The sequence below is a fragment of the Oryx dammah genome, unplaced genomic scaffold, assembly GCF_014754425.2.
Source record: "Oryx dammah isolate SB20612 unplaced genomic scaffold, SCBI_Odam_1.1 HiC_scaffold_25, whole genome shotgun sequence".
In the NCBI taxonomy this organism is placed as follows: Eukaryota; Metazoa; Chordata; class Mammalia; order Artiodactyla; family Bovidae; genus Oryx; species Oryx dammah.
In genome coordinates, this window is record NW_024070209.1 from 72,204,470 (window position 1) to 72,223,416 (window position 18,947).

The 18,947-nt window shown below is 52.0% G+C and overlaps 1 protein-coding gene and 1 long non-coding RNA gene across 2 annotated transcripts; one reads left to right on the forward strand and one right to left on the reverse strand.

The window, feature by feature from the left end:
• Positions 1–1,045: 1,045 nt before the first annotated feature.
• Positions 1,046–6,223, reverse strand: FAM166C (family with sequence similarity 166 member C). Its single transcript, XM_040225700.1, has 5 exons — positions 6,209–6,223; positions 5,984–6,056; positions 5,495–5,814; positions 3,850–3,962; positions 1,046–1,819 (listed from the first exon to the last, which is right to left on the reverse strand). Exons 1-5 carry the CDS (start codon positions 6,221–6,223, stop codon positions 1,675–1,677), a joined length of 666 nt encoding a protein of 221 aa, XP_040081634.1. The 3' UTR covers positions 1,046–1,674.
• Positions 6,224–6,240: 17 nt separating this feature from the next.
• Positions 6,241–10,158, forward strand: LOC120851582. The gene is made up of 2 exons (XR_005718352.1): positions 6,241–8,098; positions 9,395–10,158. It is a non-coding gene; the product is annotated as an uncharacterized LOC120851582 (long non-coding RNA).
• The last annotated feature ends 8,789 nt before the right edge of the window (positions 10,159–18,947 follow it).

An 18,947-nucleotide genomic window follows, 5' to 3' on the forward strand; every position in this document is an offset into this window, starting at 1 on the left:
ATATAGAAGTAATTTTTATTAAGGACTGCTCATTCCAGGGCTTAAGTTTGCCAGTGTCTGAGATATGCCGAGACTGAGATTGGCCAGTCTTTTTGAGGCCAACCCATGTCACAGCAGGGACCAAGCCAAAGCAGATGAAATTCACCAGGAAAATATATATCTTTCCCTTACTTCCACGGGGCCTCCCTTCAGCATCTCTTCTTGCATCTCGGGTACAGGCTGTACAGAGCTATGCACTGAGCAGTCTTTCCAATTGGTGCCTGGCTTCCCAAGACATCTTGGCCCCACTTGACCCCCTCCACCCTTGGGACATGACGGTATGTGACCAGAAATCAGGGTTTATTTGCTTTGCCACTCAGCCAAACCCTTGAATTAATGTGGCCACCACAGGGACTCTTTGGAGCCCAGTTGGTTTGGGACACAGGAGAAGCCCCTTAGGGGGTCCATAAAAGCTGTCAGATGCCTACCTGATGGGCTTTTTTCTTGTTTACCCTCTCTTCAGGGAGGAGGTGTCTAAAGACTGGCTTACAGGGGAAGGGCTGTGCTCACCTTCCCATGAACCGAACCTGCTGTGGTCACCTTGTCTTTTGGGGGAATAAGAACCCATTTCATTCATGCAGGGAAAATGAGAGCCCTTTCTTAATGGAGTTCCTTGATCAGATCCAGGAGGTGCTGGGATGTTGGCATGCACCTGAGGCATGGGTAAACACCTGGCCCGAGGTGCCTATCCTAGATCCTGTCTCTAAAGGAGCTCTTGTGACCTCTCTTGCAGACAGGAGGCCACCTAGGAAGCGGAGGTGGGAAGCAGCCCCCTCCACAACCTGAGCCTCCCCGGCCATCTCAGAATGTGCACCAGGAGCCCAGTGTCCACTCTGGGCTAGGGGCTCCTGACACACAGCAATACCTTGAGGACTGACTTGGCCTCAGGTCCCTTCCCCTCCGTCACTTCTAGAAACAGTCCCGGGGTGATGTCAAAGCAGCCTGTCCCTGCCAGTCAGGGCAGGATGGAGAAAGTGGTTTCTTCCTTCAGACACCACAGGGCCCTCCGGGATCTGTGTCATCCCTGCCCCTCAACCCCCACTTGGACCACAAGTGAAGAGTGTAGCGGGAATACCAGCAACTGGGAGTCCGAAAGGTCTGGGTTCAAATCTGGCTGTGCCACTTCCCAGCTGCATGAGTTTGGACAGCTCTCTCTACCTCTAAGCCCCAGGGTCTTTATCAGTGAAGTAGGGACAACACTCCCTCTCTCACAGGCTGTCATGTGAATGAAAGGATGCTGAGCCAGGGCTCAAATGGGATTTCCTTAGCATCTGACACCAGTGTGAGTGATCCAGGACCACTACACCCTCATTCTCAGTCATGGCCTAACGGGACCCTTGATTATCCCAGTGGGAGCAGACGGGAGGGCTCACTCTGCCTGAGTGCCTCGGGACCCCTGCAGTCCTCCGGGGAGAGATGGGTGGGCCCAGCAGGGGGCTGACATTGCTTTCTGTTGGTGCTGACACCTGGGGTGAGCATCCCACAGGTCCCTCAGACCCCATGCTGTGTGACCCTCAGGCACTGTCCACCTGAGGCCAAGTGCTCCTGGGGCTCAGAAGAGAAGAGCATGGGATGGTCATGGCTAAAGATTTTATTCCAGAAAGCCAGCCTTGTCAGGGACGTGGCTCTCAGACGTCACGCTCTGAATTCAAAGTAGCAGTCCCGCCTCTGCCGCTCCTGTGGGGAGACCCTCTTCCCCGACGGGAATGTCTGGTAGGTCCTCAGGTTCTCAGGGGCCACTCTTAATAGATGCCACTTCTCCTTCGGGCTCAGAGGAGGCCTGGGGGGGTAAGAGTGGAGCCAGTGTTATGCAGTGAGCCAGGCCACCAGGGTGAAAAAGGCCCATTTTCCAGCCCATGATGCTGGCTCTGCTGGCTGCTGGTCAGCTTAGCATCTGGTAAGTCACCCTGCACTCGAGATCAGAAGGACTGGTGTTTGTACAGAAGCTCAGTGGTTAAGAGCAAGGGCATGGGTGTCAGGAAGCTGGGATGGATTCCAACGCAGTTCCTGCTAGAAGTGTACACATGTAGGATAGACTGATGTTGGTACCTCCCTCCTAACTTTGCTTTGAGGAGTAAATGAAATAATGCATGCAAAGCACTAACAGAATGCCGAACAAGGAGCAAACACTCAACACATGTTCTAAGAATGTGCTGCAGCTACTGATGATGACGGTGATGGTTATGATAGTGGTGGTAGTGGTGATGGTAGTGGTGGTGAAGATGATAATGGTGATGGTGGTGATGACGGTAATGGTGATGGTGATAATGGTGATGAAGATGATAGTGATAAATAGAGATAATGATGGTGGTGATAGTGATGAAAAGGACAGTAGCAGTGAACCTCAGGGAAGGACAGGGACGTTCCCCAGGCCCCAGAGATGATCAGAGTAAAGGCTAAGTGCAAGCAACGACCCTCTTACTCCCAAACACCTCATTGGTGCTCTCTGTTAGACATGAAGCCGTCAGCAGCAGCACAGGCTGTCAGGCAGTTGGAGAAGGGACAGAACTAGGGCATCCTGGGGTCCCTAGCTGTAGGAGATGTAGATATGGTCTGGTGAGGTCTCAAGAGGAGACCTGTCCCCAGGCGAGGCCCCACAATGTCTCCAGGGATGGACTGACTCAGAGCCACCCCAAGGTGGTGAGATTGGTGTTGGGAGATCTGGGTTCCCTCCAGTTCTACCTCCCACTAGACTTGCCATCTGTTCAAGTCCCCGAAGCCATTACTAAGTCAGTTTCCCTATTTAGAAAATGGGTCCATCTGTCCCACAGAGAGGAATCTGTGCATGCTAAGCTGCTTCAGTCATGTCCAACTCTCTGCGACCCCATGGACTGTAGCCCACCAGGCCCCTCTGTCCATGGGATTCTCCAGACAAGAATACGGAAGTGGGTTGCCATTTCCTCCTCCAGGGGACCTTCCCAATCCTGGGATCAAACTCGTGTCTCACGTCTCCTGCATCGGCAGGTGGGTTCTTTACCACTAGTGCCATCTGGGAAGAATCTATAGGTGATGTTAAATCGTATCTTCCAAAACCACTAAACTCTATGGAAAGGGTTGCTGCTTTATCAGTAAACAACAATGGCAAGACTCGGGGCTCCTGAGGCAAGCAAAGGTCAGCACGGAGTTGGAAACCCAAGATCTGTCCACTAACCTTCCGATTCCCCCTACTCCAAAGGATACCTCACAGCACAGACTTCAGACCTCCCTGCCTGGGCGTCAGGAGGGAGATCAAGGAAACCACATGCCTGGGTTATCTCACAGGGCAGAGATGGCCTTCCCTGGGAAAAGAAGCTCTCCCTATTAAAAACCGTGAGATACTTTCATACTTCTTAGATAGACTGCTGGGCTTTGAAAAAATATGGTTGAGTCCCTAGGAGTACGTTTCCTCTGAGTCTACACCTGGGCTGGAGATAGTCCCTGTTTTGTGTAGTACTCTGTAGGTCCACCAGAGGGCAGCAGCTCCTTGCTGCACGGAGTGGCTGCGCCAGCGTTTGGACCAGTGTACCTCCAAGGCTGCCATGGCAGAGGAACGGTCCTGCCAGATTCAGGCCAGCAAAGACGAGGCGGTTTGCCGCCAAATTCCCAGTGCATCTGACCAGGCAGATGATCTTCCTGATTCTGCCCATTCAGGTTCCTGGCCTCCCCTCCTGAGGCTCACCCGCTAGCTCTGTTTAACTGTCACCCTGTGTGCTGCAGGAGTTAAAAGTCTTAACTCGTTTCTCAGTCTGGGGGCCTGCAGGCCTGGCAAGAGCCGGCGCCCCGTGGACACGAGCTGGTGAATGCGCGGAGGAGGGGAGGGAAGGCACTCACAGGTCGGTGGGGATGGGGTACCGGTCCCGCTCCCTCACGGGCAGCACGAAGTAGGGGACCCGGTGCACCAAGCCTGTCTTGTCTTGATAGTGCTCCCGATGCCGCTGCGCCACCTACAGCCCAACCAAGGAAGAGAGGACCGGTCGTTAGTGCGCGGGAATGACCGCAGGCGCCTGCTCCCTGCCGGGCTGTACCTGCGCAGGCGGTTGGGTCGTCTCCCCTCATGCCCCCAGAGAAGAGTCCCCAGCTGGATGCCCTCCTGAGCCCCAGCTCCTTGTCTGACTCCTGGCGATAATGATACACCCCATGCCAGCTGTGCTGGTCGAGTCAATGAGGCAGGGGACAGCAGAGGTGAGGTATGTGAGGCCTCGCTCAATAGGTGGCCCAGGTAAGCTACATGCGTGCGTGCGTGTGTGTGTGTGTGTGTGTGTGTCCAGGTCTTTGTGACCCCATGGACTGTAGCCCTCCAGGCTCCTCTGTCCATTGGATTTTCCAGGCAAGCGTACTGGAGTGAGTTGCCAGAGCGTCTCCCTTTCCCTCCCTCCCAGACAGGCTGTGCTTTGTGAGCCAAGAGTGGTAAAGGCCTTTCCCGGGCCTCACAGCACCGTTCCACAGCGCCTCAGAGTCTGACCCCATCAACCTGGCCGTCTCTCCTGGGGAAGCCTTCTCATGCCGTTCTCCACCCTGGGGACCAGGAGACATCCGGGTCCCTGAAATCAGGCTAGGAGGGATGTTTGCAAGGATGCTGAGGGGCCATGAGGTTTCCAAGAGCACAGCAGAGAGGGAGCCCTGGCCTCCCCGAGGTGGGCGAGCGTCTGTGAGCCTGTGGCCCTCTGGGACCAGGTCTCGGGAAGCAGGATAAGAACAAGATGGGGTATGGGCAGACCCTGACTCTCTTTCCCCAAGGGCAGGGGGGTCGGAAGTCAAGTTGGTGCGTTCAAATGTCCTAAGTCGCTTCAGTCCGTGTCCGACTCTTTGTGACCCTATGGACAATAGCCCGCCAGGCTCCTCTGTCCATGGGATTCTTCAGGCAAGAATGCTGGAGTGGGTTGCCATGCCCTCCTCCAGGGGATCCTCCCCACCCAGGGATCAAACCTGCATCTCTTATGTCTCCTGCATTGGCAGGCGCTTCTGTACCACTAGCACCGCCTGGCCCCGGGCTCATCCTCAAAGGGCCTGTGGAGCAGGAGTTGGTGTGGGGTGGGCACGGGGATCTGGTGTGCTGTGAAGAGTAGACTTGGGGCTGGAGCCTGGCTGGGGCTCTGCAGGGGTGAACCTTGGGCTTTTGCTCAGAAAGGAGGAAAGTGAGGGCCCAGGGGGAGAGGCGACGACTGGGGGGAAGTGATGGCAGAAACACCCCAAAGGCCCCCAGCTCTCACAGCAGCAGGGGAGCAGGGGATGAGCCACTGGAGCCCCAAGAGTGGGGAGGTCAGATTTGGTGGGGGGAGTCAGAGAAGCAGAGCACTGAGCCCCTCCACGCTCCCCAGGTTCCCTGCTGGCTCAGGGGCTCTGCAAAAGCTAAGAGGCGCTCTGGAGGCTGAGAGTCTCCCTGGGCCACCAGCTGTCACTCCCTTCCCACGGCAAAGGAGAGGGAATGTGGGGGGAGTGGGGAGGGGTTGGCCGGAGCCCAGCCAGGACCACCCACCTGGTAGAAGTGCAAGAGCTCAGCCCAGCGGCTGCTATCCAGGTTGAAGCGGGTGTAGCTGGGCATGTGCAGCTGGCGGTCCCGGGTAAGGGTGCGGTCCCTCAGCACTTGGGTGGGGTTCGGGGAGAAGATGGTCGGGAAGTGGCCGCCTCTGCTGAAGGCAGTGGAGCTCCCCCCCAGGGCTGCATTGCGCTGGTCCTGGAAGTACTTGAGGGTGGTAGTGCCGTAGGGGGAGCCGAAGGAGGAGGCCACGCCAGGAACGTGGCCTTTGTACCTGAGAGAGCAGGGCAGGGGGGCGGTGGAGGGTTCCAGGCTAGTTCCTTAAAGACTGGGGGCGAGGTCAGTGGGTCCCGCTGGTCACCTCCTCGTCTCGAGAGGCTTCCTAAGGTGCCCACCCAGCTCAGGCCTCAGGGCAAGGACACATGAGAGAGATGCTGGGCCTCTACCTCCCCACAGAGATCTCTCCAGACCAGAGGTTCACAAGGGGGCCAGGACACCCGGGTCCAGTCCTGACCCCCTCAGCGAGGCTGTAGGCAAATCGCTTCTCCTTGATGGGCCTCCACTGATGGAGGGGTTGACCTGAAGCTGTGGAGGCTGCCTGCACCTCTGAAAAGAGCGCTAAGCCATGTCTCACTCTTGCGATCCCATGAACTGTAGCCTGCCAGGCTCCTCTGTCCATGGGATTCTCCAGCCAAGAATCCTGGAGTGGGCTGCCATTTCTTTCTCCATGGTTCCGAGGTTATGGCTGAAGGGGCAAGGGTCCAGGTGGCCAGGGCTCCAGCCTTCCAGCTTGCCTCCCAGCACCTCAGCCTCACACAGCACCATCCACTCGGCCTGGAGAGCTTGCCCAGCTTCTGGAGCTCCGTCACCTTCTATGACCAAGGGGGTCAATGGAAGGGACAGGAGGGGGCAAAAAGAGGCCCCTGGGGACACAGAGCAGAGCAGAACAGACCCAGCATGCTCAAGAGCCCTGGTTAAGCGAGACTCACACAGAGAGCATGGAGACTCGTTTGGGGAGAGGGTGAAGAGAGTCAGTGACATCAGAGAGCATGGGAATCAGATTTGGGGTAACGATATCAAGAGGTCAAAGCCTCCTCCCCGTCAGCACAGCTCCCCCTGCCCCGGGCCCTCACCTTCAGAAACCTGGCCCTGTCCCCCTCCCGCCTGGTTCTGCCGTTGGAGTCACTCTCGCGGAACCGCTGATGGCCTTTCTGCAGCACTGGACGCTGTGGGCCACTCTCTTCTTGAAACATCACTTGTGGTTTTTATTATACTGCTCTCTTGTTTGCTGTTGGTTTTCATAAACCTCTGTCCTTCTCTTCATGTCCCTCCTCTGTCCACTTCCTCTGGGGTCTTCCTGGCCGCCCTCCCCCTGCCGAGTCCTCCTGGCGATGGTCCCCATGTCCTGGCCTTAACCCTCACCGGTGTGTGGAGGACCCCCGGTCTACATCTCCAGCCCAGAAGCTCCCCCCAGGCTTCAGACTCCTGTGTACAGTTGCACACTCCGCATCTCCCTGGGATGTCCCCCAGCCCTTACTTCCCACCTTCACCTTCCCAACACTCTAGTCCCACCTCAGTGAACAGCACCGTGCAGATGTCCAAGACCGAACAAGCATCCTTCTCCCCCAGCTTCATCCCTCACATCCAATCAGCCGCTGCGCCCTGCAGCTCTAGTACCCCCACCTGACCTCAGGCTACCTCGTCTTTCACCTGGACTTCAGCAGGAACAGCCTCCCTGCTCTCTTATCCACTCTCATACCTCCAGCCCATTTCCCACACTTCAGCCAGACTGAGCTTCCTGAAGTCAAGTCCTTAGCATGGCATTCCAGGCTGTCAGTGGCCTGACCCTTGCCTTCCTCTCCCTCTCATCAGCCACCCTACACCCTCGTTGTAGAAAGCATTGCAGTTCCGAAGTGGAACTACTCTCCCCACTCCCTCCCCCTTTTCCTCTCACTCTCCCACCACCAGGGTCTTGCCCTGTGCCTCCTGCCACCAGGAATGATCAGCCTACCCGTCAGCCCCCTATCCCCCTGCTCTTTGCCTCCAGTACTGAGGTCCTTTAAGTCTTGTTCAAATGTTAGTTCTTTGAAGAAGCCTTTTCCTTGTCGCCTCTCCCAGGTGGGTCTAGGTGGTCGAGGTGGGTCCTGCTCCCTGTTCCCTCTGTGACCTAAACCCCTCTCACCCTGTCCTGCTGTTGTCTGCTTACTTCTCGTCTTCCTGCTAGACCACAGCTTCTTGAGGGTGGGGTCTGATCCCATCTTACTCATGTTTTATCCCCAGTTTTCAGAACCAGGTCAGGCACGTGGTCTGGGCAGGAGTTGTCTATTGAACAAACAAGGCGAGTGGCTGACACCCCGACAGAGCCAGTGATGTTGGACCTGCAGACACCGAGGGCCAGGGGCCATGCTCCAAGGCCCTCTGGCACGTCTCCTGGGATCATTCCACTGCAACGCTCCAAGTCTTACTTCCTCTCAGTTATGCTCACTCCCCACAATGAAAACATTCACAGGGACGCCCTGGAAGTATGGGGAGGCTGCCAGGCCACTGCTACATCGAGGGCTTCTCCATTTCAGAAGCTCATCCTGCACCGGAGGCCAAAGCACAGTGAGACCTTTGAAGTCGTCCTTCAGTATGACCTCTGAGAGCTGCCCTACTGAGGGCCTCAGCCTCCTCAGTAGGAGGATAGGTGTTAGCTTAGAGTTAGACAGAAATGCATGATTTCATCTTTGGGTGAATGGAGAGAAAGTTAAGCATGGAGATTACTGACACACCTTCCGATTGGCTCTCCACTGTCGGCATTATAGGAGTCCTTCCAGGTTCCTGGTCCTATCCATCCTCTGTGGCTCTACCTTCCTGGGGTCCTGCAGCATCTGGGGATGTCCAGGGCCAGAGCAGGGAGCAATGGAGCTGCTGAACCGGAAGCGGAGGGGAGACACCCCCACTGAACTTGGGCCTTTCTCCAGCCTCGTCTCTCTTGTCCCTTGGTTTCTCTCTGCCCTGGGGTCCTAACCCTCTCCCTCCTGCCGCAGCGCCCTTCCTGCTGGCCCCACCTGAGTTCCCTGCTGGCAGCCATGTCTCTGGCCCTGGGAAGATGGTGGGGTGGCTGAGTGCTTGTGAGCATGTGGGGTCACCTTGGCCACTTCCAGAATGGAGTCCTCCTCTTGGCCCATGGCCTTCCCCCTCCTGGGTCTGGAGCACCCCCTCCTGCCTCACCAAGGCCTCCTTCTTCCAATCCATCCCTCCCTGTCTCTCTTGGCCTCTGTCCATCCTCCCAGTCACCTGAGATCTCTCCTCCTTCCTGAGTGTCTTCCCTTCTGCCTACAAACATGCAAAGCTTTGCCTAGATTGCAAAACCCTACACTTGGCCTTGCTGCTCTCTAGAGCCGTTTCTCTGCCTTCATTTCCAAATCTCTCCCGGGAATGCTCTGTACTTTCTGCCTTTATTTCTTTTGTGCTCATGCTTTGGTTGACCTCCCTCAGTCTGACTTCTAACCCCATCATTCACATATGAGCTTATACTTCTTCATTAAGGTCATAAAAGATCATCCTCTGGGAAGACGCATAACCTGAGGGTTCTTTGTTTTGAGTATGAAATGTAATAAAGATATCAGTTCAATCATCAAGAACCCAAAGACAAGTAGTGGGGAGATGCTTCTTCCTTCATCCCTAGGAGCCATTTGTGTAGAGGGAGCTCTTCCATGTTAGAAGTGGAGGGGCATCTCCCTGGTGGGTGAAGCCCATTCTCTTTCCCCACTTTGCTTGGAAGCAAGGAAGCCCACCCTGCTCCTCCACGCCCTGTTTTTGGGGATGCACTCTGCCCTTGCCCTGCCATCTCCTTTGAGGGTTCAATGTCAGCCCCATTGCCTAATGCCAGCATCCCTCGTTCATCTTCTTTCCCAGGTGGTTCAGAATGCAGCAGATGAGAGAGGTGATGTCAGCCACCAGTTGTTGCCAAACCCCAACACAGAGAAAATAAAGCAACAGAATGAAAATGAACACCCGTCTACAGCGTTCTGCAGAGAAGAGAGCGTGACCCGAGAATGAGGAACTGGCCAGCCCTCCAGGTGGAAAGGCAGCTGCGTGGAAGAACTCCGGAAATAGAGCACCCAATGCTCTTCCTAAGACAGTGTTCAGTGATGAAATCCTGCCAATCAGTGATGATTCAAAAGAAAAAAAAAAAACACTCAGGAATGTAGAACCTCTGCTAGAATGACTGATAGTTACTTCGCATCTATTTAAGTGCAGAACTAGGAATAGCTACTAGGTGAAGGCTGGTTGCAGAAAAGAATGTAAATGTTATAAAACCTGTCAAAGGAAAAAAATAATTTAAGTAAGAAAAATTGAGGGGTGGGTGGAAGGGAGATGGGAATGCACTTAGGATTTTTAAAGCGCAGTCAACCCATGGCATCCAAAATTGAAACACGCTGGTAAAAATAACATAATTACTCTAACCCCGTAATGGGTTTTATTCTCTCTCCCTCTCCTGTTCTCTCTGTTAGAGGGAACTTTTAGAAACAAATATCTCTTGTGATGAATTAGCATTTATCTGAAGTCTGTCCTTCCATTTTATTTCAGTATCTTTCTTCAGTTGAGTTTGAGTTAGGTTACATTTCATGCTTTTCATTTTAAAAGAGTAAATATGGTATGATCATCTTTTTATAAAACTGTTGTCTATCTTCCTACCCATTGTCCACACACCTATCCATTTAGCCTTTTTATCTACATAAAAAGAAACCTAAAATGAAGGTCAGGTTAATCCTCAGTGTTTGGGTTTGCGGTGATTTGTTGAGTTCTTCTTTACTTGAACAGGTAATATTTTTTGAGTGAGTCAGATGGCATTAAGAGTTACTCATGCAGCTCAATATCAAAACAACAAGCAACCCAATCAAAAAATGAGAAGACCTAAATGGCCATTTCTCCAAAGAAGACAAACGGGTGGCCAACACACACATGAATAGATGTTTAACATCACTATCAGAGAAGTGCAAATCAAAAGTGAAACGAGGTACCACCTCACATCAGTCAGAGTGGCCAGCATTAAGAAATCTACAGATAACAAATGCTTAGAGGGTGTGGAGAAAAGGGAACCCTCTTACCCTGTTGGTGGCAATGTAAATGGATATAGCCACTATGGAGAATGGTATGGAGGTTCCTTTAAAAACTAAAAATGGAACTATGATATGACCCAGCAATTCCACTACTAGGCATATGCCTTGAGAAAACCATAATGCAAAAAGACACACGCACTCCAATGTCCGTCGCAGTACTATCGATAACAGTCAGGACATGGAAGCAAGCTAATGGTGAATTGATGATGAACGGATAACGATATGGTACATGTATACAATGGCATATTACTCAGTCATAGAAAGGAATGAAAGTGGGTCATTTTGTAAAGATATGGATGGACTTAGAGTCTGTTATACAGAATGAAGTCAGGAAGACAAAAACAAATACATATTAACACATCTATGTGGAGTCTAATAAAAAGTGGTACAGATGAACCTGTTTGCAGGGCAGGTATAGAGATGCAGATGCAGCGAACAGACTTATGAGCATGGGGAGGGGAGAAGGGAGGGGTGGGATGAGTTGGGAGAGTGGGACTGGCATACATCCATGTGTGAAAGAGACAACTAGTGGGAAAGTGCTGTAGAGCAGGGAGCTCAGCTCAGCGATCTGTGACGACCTAGAGAGGAGGGATGGGGCGTGGGGTAGGAGGCTGGTTCAAGAGGGAGGGGATAGATGTATACTTATGTGAGAGTTGGACTGTGAAGAAAGCTGAGCACCGAAGAATTGATGCTTTTGAACTGTGGTGTTGGAGAAGACTCTTGAGAGTCCCTTGGACTGCAAGGAGATCCAACCAGTCCATTCTGAAGGAGATCAGCCCTGGGATTTCTTTGGAAGGAATGATGCTAAGGCTGAAACTCCAGTACTTTGGCCACCTCATGCGAAGAGCTGACTCCTTGGAAAAGACTCTGATGCTGGGAGGGATTGGGGGCAGGAGGAGAAGGGGACGACCGAGGATGAGATGGCTGGATGGCATCACTGACTTAATGGATGTGAGTCTGAGTGAACTCCAAGAGTTGGTGATGGACAGGGAGGCCTGGCGTGCTGTGATTCATGGGGTCGCAAAGAGTCGGACACAACTGAGCGACTGAACGGAACTGATAGCTGATTCACTTTGTTGTACAGCAGCAACTAACACAACATTATAAAGTAATTATACTCCAATTTTTTTTTTAAAAAGTTGCTTTATCAGGAAGCCACTGTGGTGAGATGCTAGGTGTCAAAAATGCGAGGCCTGCATCCCTCAGCCCGCCTTCCTCACTCCTACTCCTCACTCGGTGTTTATTGATTCCTGGAGTGGACGTGTGTGTGTAGGGGTGGTCAAGGATCCAGTGCTATTAAACATGAGGAGGGAAGGCCCATTCCCATGGGCGGGCGGGGAGCGTTGTATGGGAGGAGAGCTGGTGGAGCTCCATGAAGGGGTCTCCATCAGCGGAAGCTTTGCAGGCAACCTCAGCGGAGGAGAGGACAGACCTGGGTCCGCCTCTCTTCCCCTGCTCTTCTACTAGGCCCTGGTGTTGCCCCAGAGTCCTTTTCTCTCTTCAGGGACCCACTCCCTCCAGGAGAGCTCATTCACATTAGACGTCCAACACCAAGGACACCCAGATCCGTGCCTCCAGCTTCGATCTTTCTTCTGGCCACAGATCCACACATCCAGGTGTCCACCGAGGGCTTGCCCGGGGCATCAGACTCAGCAGGACCAAAACTAGCCTACTGTTCCTCCTGGCTCTCCTTGTCCTGGTTAACACCACCTCCATCTACAGAATCCCCCAGAAACCAGGCCTCACCCTACTAACCGCCACAGCAGGCCTCTCTGCCAGTCTTGCTTCTGCCCCCTCCTTAGGGATTTCCCACGGCCCTCCTCCCTCCCAGGGCTACAAGCCTCCTCTTTGCTTAACTGGGCAACCTCGGATCTCGTAGCAAGTCCCCTAGACCAGCAGTCCCCAAACTTTCTGGCATCAGTTACTAGTTTTATGGAAGACAATTTTTCCACAGACAGGTGTGTGTGTGTGTGTGTGTGTGTGTGTGTGTGTATCACCTCCACCTCAGATCATCAAGCATTAGATCCTGGAGGTTGGAGACCCTTGCCCTAGACCAAGGCTCACCCCCTGCAGCCTGTCATCCACACTGATGATAGAGTGATCCTTCATCATCACATCCCCACGGTGCACCCCTCTTCTCACTTTCCCAGAGGTGCCCTATGCCCTGGACATGTCACTTACATCCCTTGCATGCTCTCCAAGCTTTCACACACATTTCTCCACCTGGAAGGCTGCATCCCTGCCCAACCAGGGGGCTCTCACCCTCACTCAGAGCCAGGCTCCCTGTTGCCTTCCCCGACCACCCGTCTACCCAGTGTCTCTGCCCCACAGTAGGATTATGACCCTTCATCCAGCTGGAGATCCACATTAGCTCATCTCCTCTGCTAATGTGAGTTCTCCTTTACCCCAAAAACCTACAGTGCCCCTGATCCATGACAAGTGCTCAATAAATGTTCGCTGTGAGAGGCATAAGTCCAGAAGCTGGGGGAACTGTGTCCTGGAACATCGGGCTCCCATATGCCAAGGGCACAAGGCACAGAGCATCCCACCCCCAGAGGCGGGTGTGCATCTCAAAGAAAGGAGCTTTAGAAAGGTGACGTGTCTTCGTGATTCTTCTCTCTGCCACACTCCTCCTCTGCTCCCTGTTCTCCCACCTTCTCTGAATGCCAAGATATTTGCATCCCAATAGAAGAGAAGCCCTCTCCTCCGCAGAACCTCCTAAGGTTCCGCCTGGATTCTGGATTCGATTCAGCTCCTGCTGCTCTGGGTGGGGTGTATGAGGTGTGCCCATGCATGTGTGAGTGTGTGTGTGTGCGTGTGTGTGTGTGCACACACACATGTGCAGGCATATGCACACAGTCATATTTATTTAGCTCTCAGGGGGCACACCTTGACCGGGTCTATGTGCCTGTTCTCTTGCGTTTGTGAGCCACAAGCATGATCACCCAGTTCCATTGTAGAGCCCCATTTTTGTGGAGTGTATGGTGGGCCAAGGTGGAAAGAACAGAAGGGAATGGTATGTTTCACAACTGGGCATCAGATGGTCCCTACAGCACCGTCGCACCTCCTCCTCCTCCTCCTCCATCCCTGCCCCTCACCCACCTGCACACCACATAAGCTTGGAGACGGTGCTCAGCCTGGTCCACAGCAAAGGTCCACTGTGGTTACTATGTGCACAGAGAGCCATCCCTCCCTCCCTCTTAATAGCACTGCTTGGCCCCACAGCTAACATTCAAATTAATTACCGTGCACCATCAGGGATCCCATGAGCAGCTTATTAACTAATTAACTTGTTACTGTTCAGCGTGTCCTCATTCCATGAGCACCCTCTTCCCCACACACTTCCTGCTGAGTATGGTTTTGATCAGATCCCTCCCCTGGGCAACAACTTTCACAGTCCCCTATCACCTGGGACATGAAGAACAAACTGGACCAGGTGCACAAGGCCCTGCTTGACATGGGCCCTCTGAGAGGTCTTTCCAGTCCAATCGTCCACTTCCTTGTCCCACTGTGACCAAGCAGGACCCCACAGGGCTTTCCTAGGACACAATCCGCCCCGCTCCCTGATCCCCCAATCATGTCCTCTGCCTGCTCTTGTCTGTAGAAAAACTGTAGCTTCCTAGGCCTTCCCCGAATTAAAAAGAAGAAATTTCATCAGAGATGTGAGAAAATGCAGAAAGAAAGGGAAACGGTCAGGCAAGACAAAAATAATACTAGTTCGGTCATTAAACAAAGTCAAGCACCTCTAGTTCCTCCTCAAGGACTATAGATAATATTCTAAGCTATGTCCTGTGAGCCGTGGTGCAGATACTGAAACACCCACCAGGCGGAAGAAGTTAGTTGCATGCTGCCCACAAGTGCGTAGACCCCAGACTGGTTGGAACCAGAAGGTTGATGATGCTGACTTCTGATTACCTCACCACCAACCAATCAGAAGGATGTCCACAAGCTAATCAGGCACCCCACAACCCTCCTCCCTCACCCTGTCCTTAAAAGCCTTTCCCTGAAAACCGTCAGTGAGTTGGGGGCTTTTGAGCACCAGCTACCTGGACTCCTTGCTTGGTGCCCTGCAATAAACTTGGCACTTCCCTTCACTACAACCCAGGTCAGTAGGTTACCTTTACTGGGCACAGGTGAGCAGACATAAGTTAGGTTCAGTAACAGCTTTGCCACTCCAGGCAAATAGGCCATTTTTTGCTTTCAAAGCATATCCTGCTGGTAACTCCAGTTCATGCCTTTCCCCAGGGCATCCCCTCCATCCAGAAGATGCTTCCTCCTCTCCCCAGATTCTGATCTTATCCATCCTTCAAGGTACTTTCATATATCCCCCTTCCCATCAAGCCTCTTCTGACCCACCCATAGCCCATGCCCATCCCCACTATTGAACTGTCTCTGTTCTTCGTGCCTCTCTTATGTCTCAGCCCACATTCTGCTGTGCTGTAAACATCTGTGCCCTGGTAAATTCTTCCTTTCTGAATTGCAAACTCCACAGGGACAGAGGGCTGCACTACTCATACCTGCGTCCCTATATTCCTGATACTCAGTAGGTACTCTGGAAATATTTGCTGAATTGATTACCAGCTACCAGAGGCTCAAAAAAAAGACTTTGATAGGGTCACAGCTTCTGCGGCTGAGGCAGTCCATGTCCTTGCACAACTGGCGCCACCAAGGTCCCCATGACCCAAGCAGCTGCACCACATTCACGCTCAACCCTCACTGGGGCAGAGCTGCCACAGGCAAAAAAAAGCCTTGCGTCTATGTACGCAGGGTTGCTTCGGTCATGTTCAACTCTTTGTGACCCTGTAGACTGTGGCCTGCCAAGCTTCTCCGTCAGTGGGCTTCTCCAGGCAAGAATACTGGAGTGGGTTGCCATACCCTTCTAGAGCACTGTATTTCCTGCTGCCCTAGCCGCCAACTCCCCTGTGTAAGCTGCCAGAGCCAGGGCAGCTGCAGGAGCAAACCCCAGTGGACAATCCACATGCAGAGGTGGAAATAAAACCATAATTGAAACCCAGGGGCAGTGGGGCTAAGGAAGAAGACCCCAAACCTTCTCACCAGCTGTACAAGCTGCAGATTAAATCCACATGATCAACTAGGCGGACTCTGTCTATGGAATATATAAAAGGACATTGAGAGCTCCCACAAAAGAAAACACACTAGTTCTGATAGCTGTGGACATTAAAGGCAAGAACACACAGGAGCAGGACCAGATTAGAGTCTGAGCTTTCCTGACAGCAGGTCCAGAGACCAGCGCAGTGTTGGAGGGCATCCTAGGGAGATAAGGTGGACTGTGACTCCCAGAGAGGGAAAGGATGCTGACAGCAGAGACTCAAGAAAAACATTTATTATTCTTGTGCTTTGACTTGTTCTGTAGTTTATTTTGGATTTTTTTCTTTTTTTTCCCTTTTTTTCACTTTTATGTAGTTGTCAATTTATTAGCACTATGAAATCTAATTAAGCTTTTGAGCTTTTTTTTTCAATCACACTTTTTAGTGCTGTTATAAACTTCTGCCTCTACGTTGGCCTTTTGCAGTTCTGTGGAGTTTTCCTTTTCCTTCTTCTTTTTTTTTCTCTTTTTAAAATTTTTTAAACCTATTAAGATTTTTCTACATTTATTCCTTTGTTTGCTTTTCCTACTTTTCTTTTCCTCTTGCAGTTAATCTTTAATATTTACTGAATTGAACTGACAAATGAGAGCACATTTCTAAGGGCTGATGACTTTTCTGGAGAGAGGGAGAGTCCCTGTTACAAAGCCTGGGTCTCCAGGGGCCCCCATCTCCTGTTTTTTAGAAAGGTTCCCAGTCCCTCAGGGCATCAGGTACCCATTGGGGCACATGCATCTCCTACATCCAACCTGGTTCTCCTCTACAGGAGATGGCCTGTGTTTTGTGCCCAGGGATGTGTTTGGACTGGGAGATGGGTGAGGTGTTGGGGTAGGCAGAGAGAGCCTGGATCTGCCCTAGAAGCAGGAAGCACAGAGTCAATGTTCTCCCTGGAAAAGCCTTACAACCCCAGGGACTCTGACCCGAGAGCTCTCTGCTCACTGCCGAGATGGGGTAGAGGCCAAACAATGGCACAATATCTGTGTGCTGATAGTGTGCTGGTCCACTAAGGGACCAGATGGAGAATCCTAGTCTGAGGACCAGCATCCTATTCTCCTCAGTACCTAGAATCAGGCCTTGAACGCTATAGGAATCTGATGAAAATTGCTAACAGCTGTGGACAGCAGGGTGTTGATATCAGAGAGACCTGGTTGGTGAACTTGATGAATGACCTTGGGCAATTTCTCATCTGGGTTGTTGTGAAGATTCAAAAAAAAAAGTTTGTAAAAAGCCCAGCTCAATGCCTGGCACACAGTAGGTGCTTATACATGGGTGTTCACAGTGCTGCTACAGGGCATCAGCGGCCTGGTGGCAGCCCAGCTCTTCCATCACCAGCCTGAGGCTCAGGCATGTCTCCCCTGCCCAGACCTTAGTGACCATATCTGGAACAGGAGGTGGGAAGGCTGGACTACCTGATTTCTGAGGTCCTTAATATTTGTCAATATTCTCTGCCTCTATGAATAAAACTGGTAAGGGGGATGATTTGAGTGTCAGAAGAGACTAGTTGCTCTTAAAATCCTGTGGTTAATCTTTGAAAAGGCATACAAACATAATAATTACCCAAGTGTGGCGAGAAATCTTGGTTTCTTTCATTACATTAATAAGATCGCCAGTGAGGTAGCATTCAGACATATAAGACAACTCAATCCATTCCTTGTTGATAAGAATCTTTAGGGTGAATACATCCCTCCCAGAAAGATCCAACTGAGAAAGGTAGCACATATAGGCTCAGCTGCTCATGCTTGGAGCCTTATTTATGATTCACTTGTTATCACAATTTCTAGATCAATCACAGGACAGGGCACTCAAGGGAACTGCAGACAAGTGGTATGGATAGAGAAGCATCCTAGGATTGCTTCTGAAATATGCAGCTTGCCTCCCTGCAATCCCAGACAGACTAGGGGAGCTCTGGGGGAGGGTTAGGTTCCAACGGAGACCACGGTGGGCTTAAGGAAAAAAACATGTCAATGTATAAAATCAAATTTCATGCTAAACACCCAGAATATGCTATAAACACCACTATCCAAGGCTGCAAAGACAGTTTTGAACTAAACCTTATGTATTCACACCAGACTGAAACCCATCCAGGGCAACCTCCCTCCCCTCCTTTGTTTGTCTTAACCCAACATCTGGCCCATCCCAAGCACTCAACATATCTTTATCAAGGGAATGCCCAAATGATTGAAAGGATTAATAGGAAAATCCTTATTCACCTTTTCTAAGACACCAGGCTTGACTTCAGAAAACAACTGTGACCTGGTAAATCAGCTTTGCCAGATGGGAGCCAAAGCAGCTTTTGAGTTCCCCAAGAGCCAGGAAAGGCCCTGTCCACAAAGTGGCTGGCTTAAAGCTACAGCACCTGCCCCTAGTCACTGCACCACCTCTGTGTGCAGAAATGGCTTTAACATCACAGCTCCTCCATGTCCTGCTTACTCTGCTTCAAGACAATCCAAATGTCATATAAAATAAGCAGTGGGACCTCTTCATGATTTTGTGGTCTATTTAGTTTGCAGAAGAAAGCCTGTTTTTTCACCCACACGGAGTTAGTGACTGCAAGACTCTCAAGACTTAATTTCATCCATCCATTCAGTTGGGATGGGCAGACACCGTGCAGGTGGATTCTCAGAACCCAGCCCCCATCCTCAGTGCTCACGCCGACTGGGAGGAGAGAGAAGACCGTCTCACACCTTGGAAGAGAAGTCGGAAGTGGAAATCTCACTTTGAAAGAAAGGACCAAACAATGGAAGGGAACAGTCAGACTTGCACCTTAGAGGTTTGGAGTGTGAAAACATCCTGAGCAAGGAAAGGTAGGTTCGGCCCTGCATCCGACAATGCCAGAGGCCGGGAAGCTTTCAAAGGCGGCATTCTTTGAGGATTAAGTGAGATCAGTGGGAGAAGCCACGACGCGTCCGGGTTCTTTCATCTCTGCTTCCGGGTGCGCACCCGCAGGCATCCTGGATGCCCGCACTGTGCTTAGGGGCAAAGAGCTCACTTCCTTCCCCAGGACACCTCATCCTCTTGTTTCTGCCCAGCAGAAACACCAGCCCCACACACTATCTTCCCCTCCTCTCCCTGAGCCGGACCCCATCCACTGTTTTCCCGGGCAGGCGGTATGGCGCCTACTAGGTAAGGACTTACCACTGAACGGTAACTGGAGAGCCCCTGCCGCACCCAGACACTGCATGGTTTGAGAGTGCAAGCCCCTGGGGAGACCACCCCACCAAGTGAAAACTTGGCCCAACC

What these genes read in the sequence shown, in the direction of transcription:
- FAM166C (XM_040225700.1), bottom strand. An exon ending in GACTGGACCCGGGTGTCCTG is followed by an intron (nt 5,815 to 5,983) that starts GCCCCCTTGTGA and finishes CCAGTCTTTAAG; the next exon opens with GAACTAGCCTGGAACCCTCC. An exon ending in AGCTCTTGCACTTCTACCAG is followed by an intron (nt 3,963 to 5,494) that starts GTGGGTGGTCCT and finishes GTTGGGCTGTAG; the next exon opens with GTGGCGCAGCGGCATCGGGA.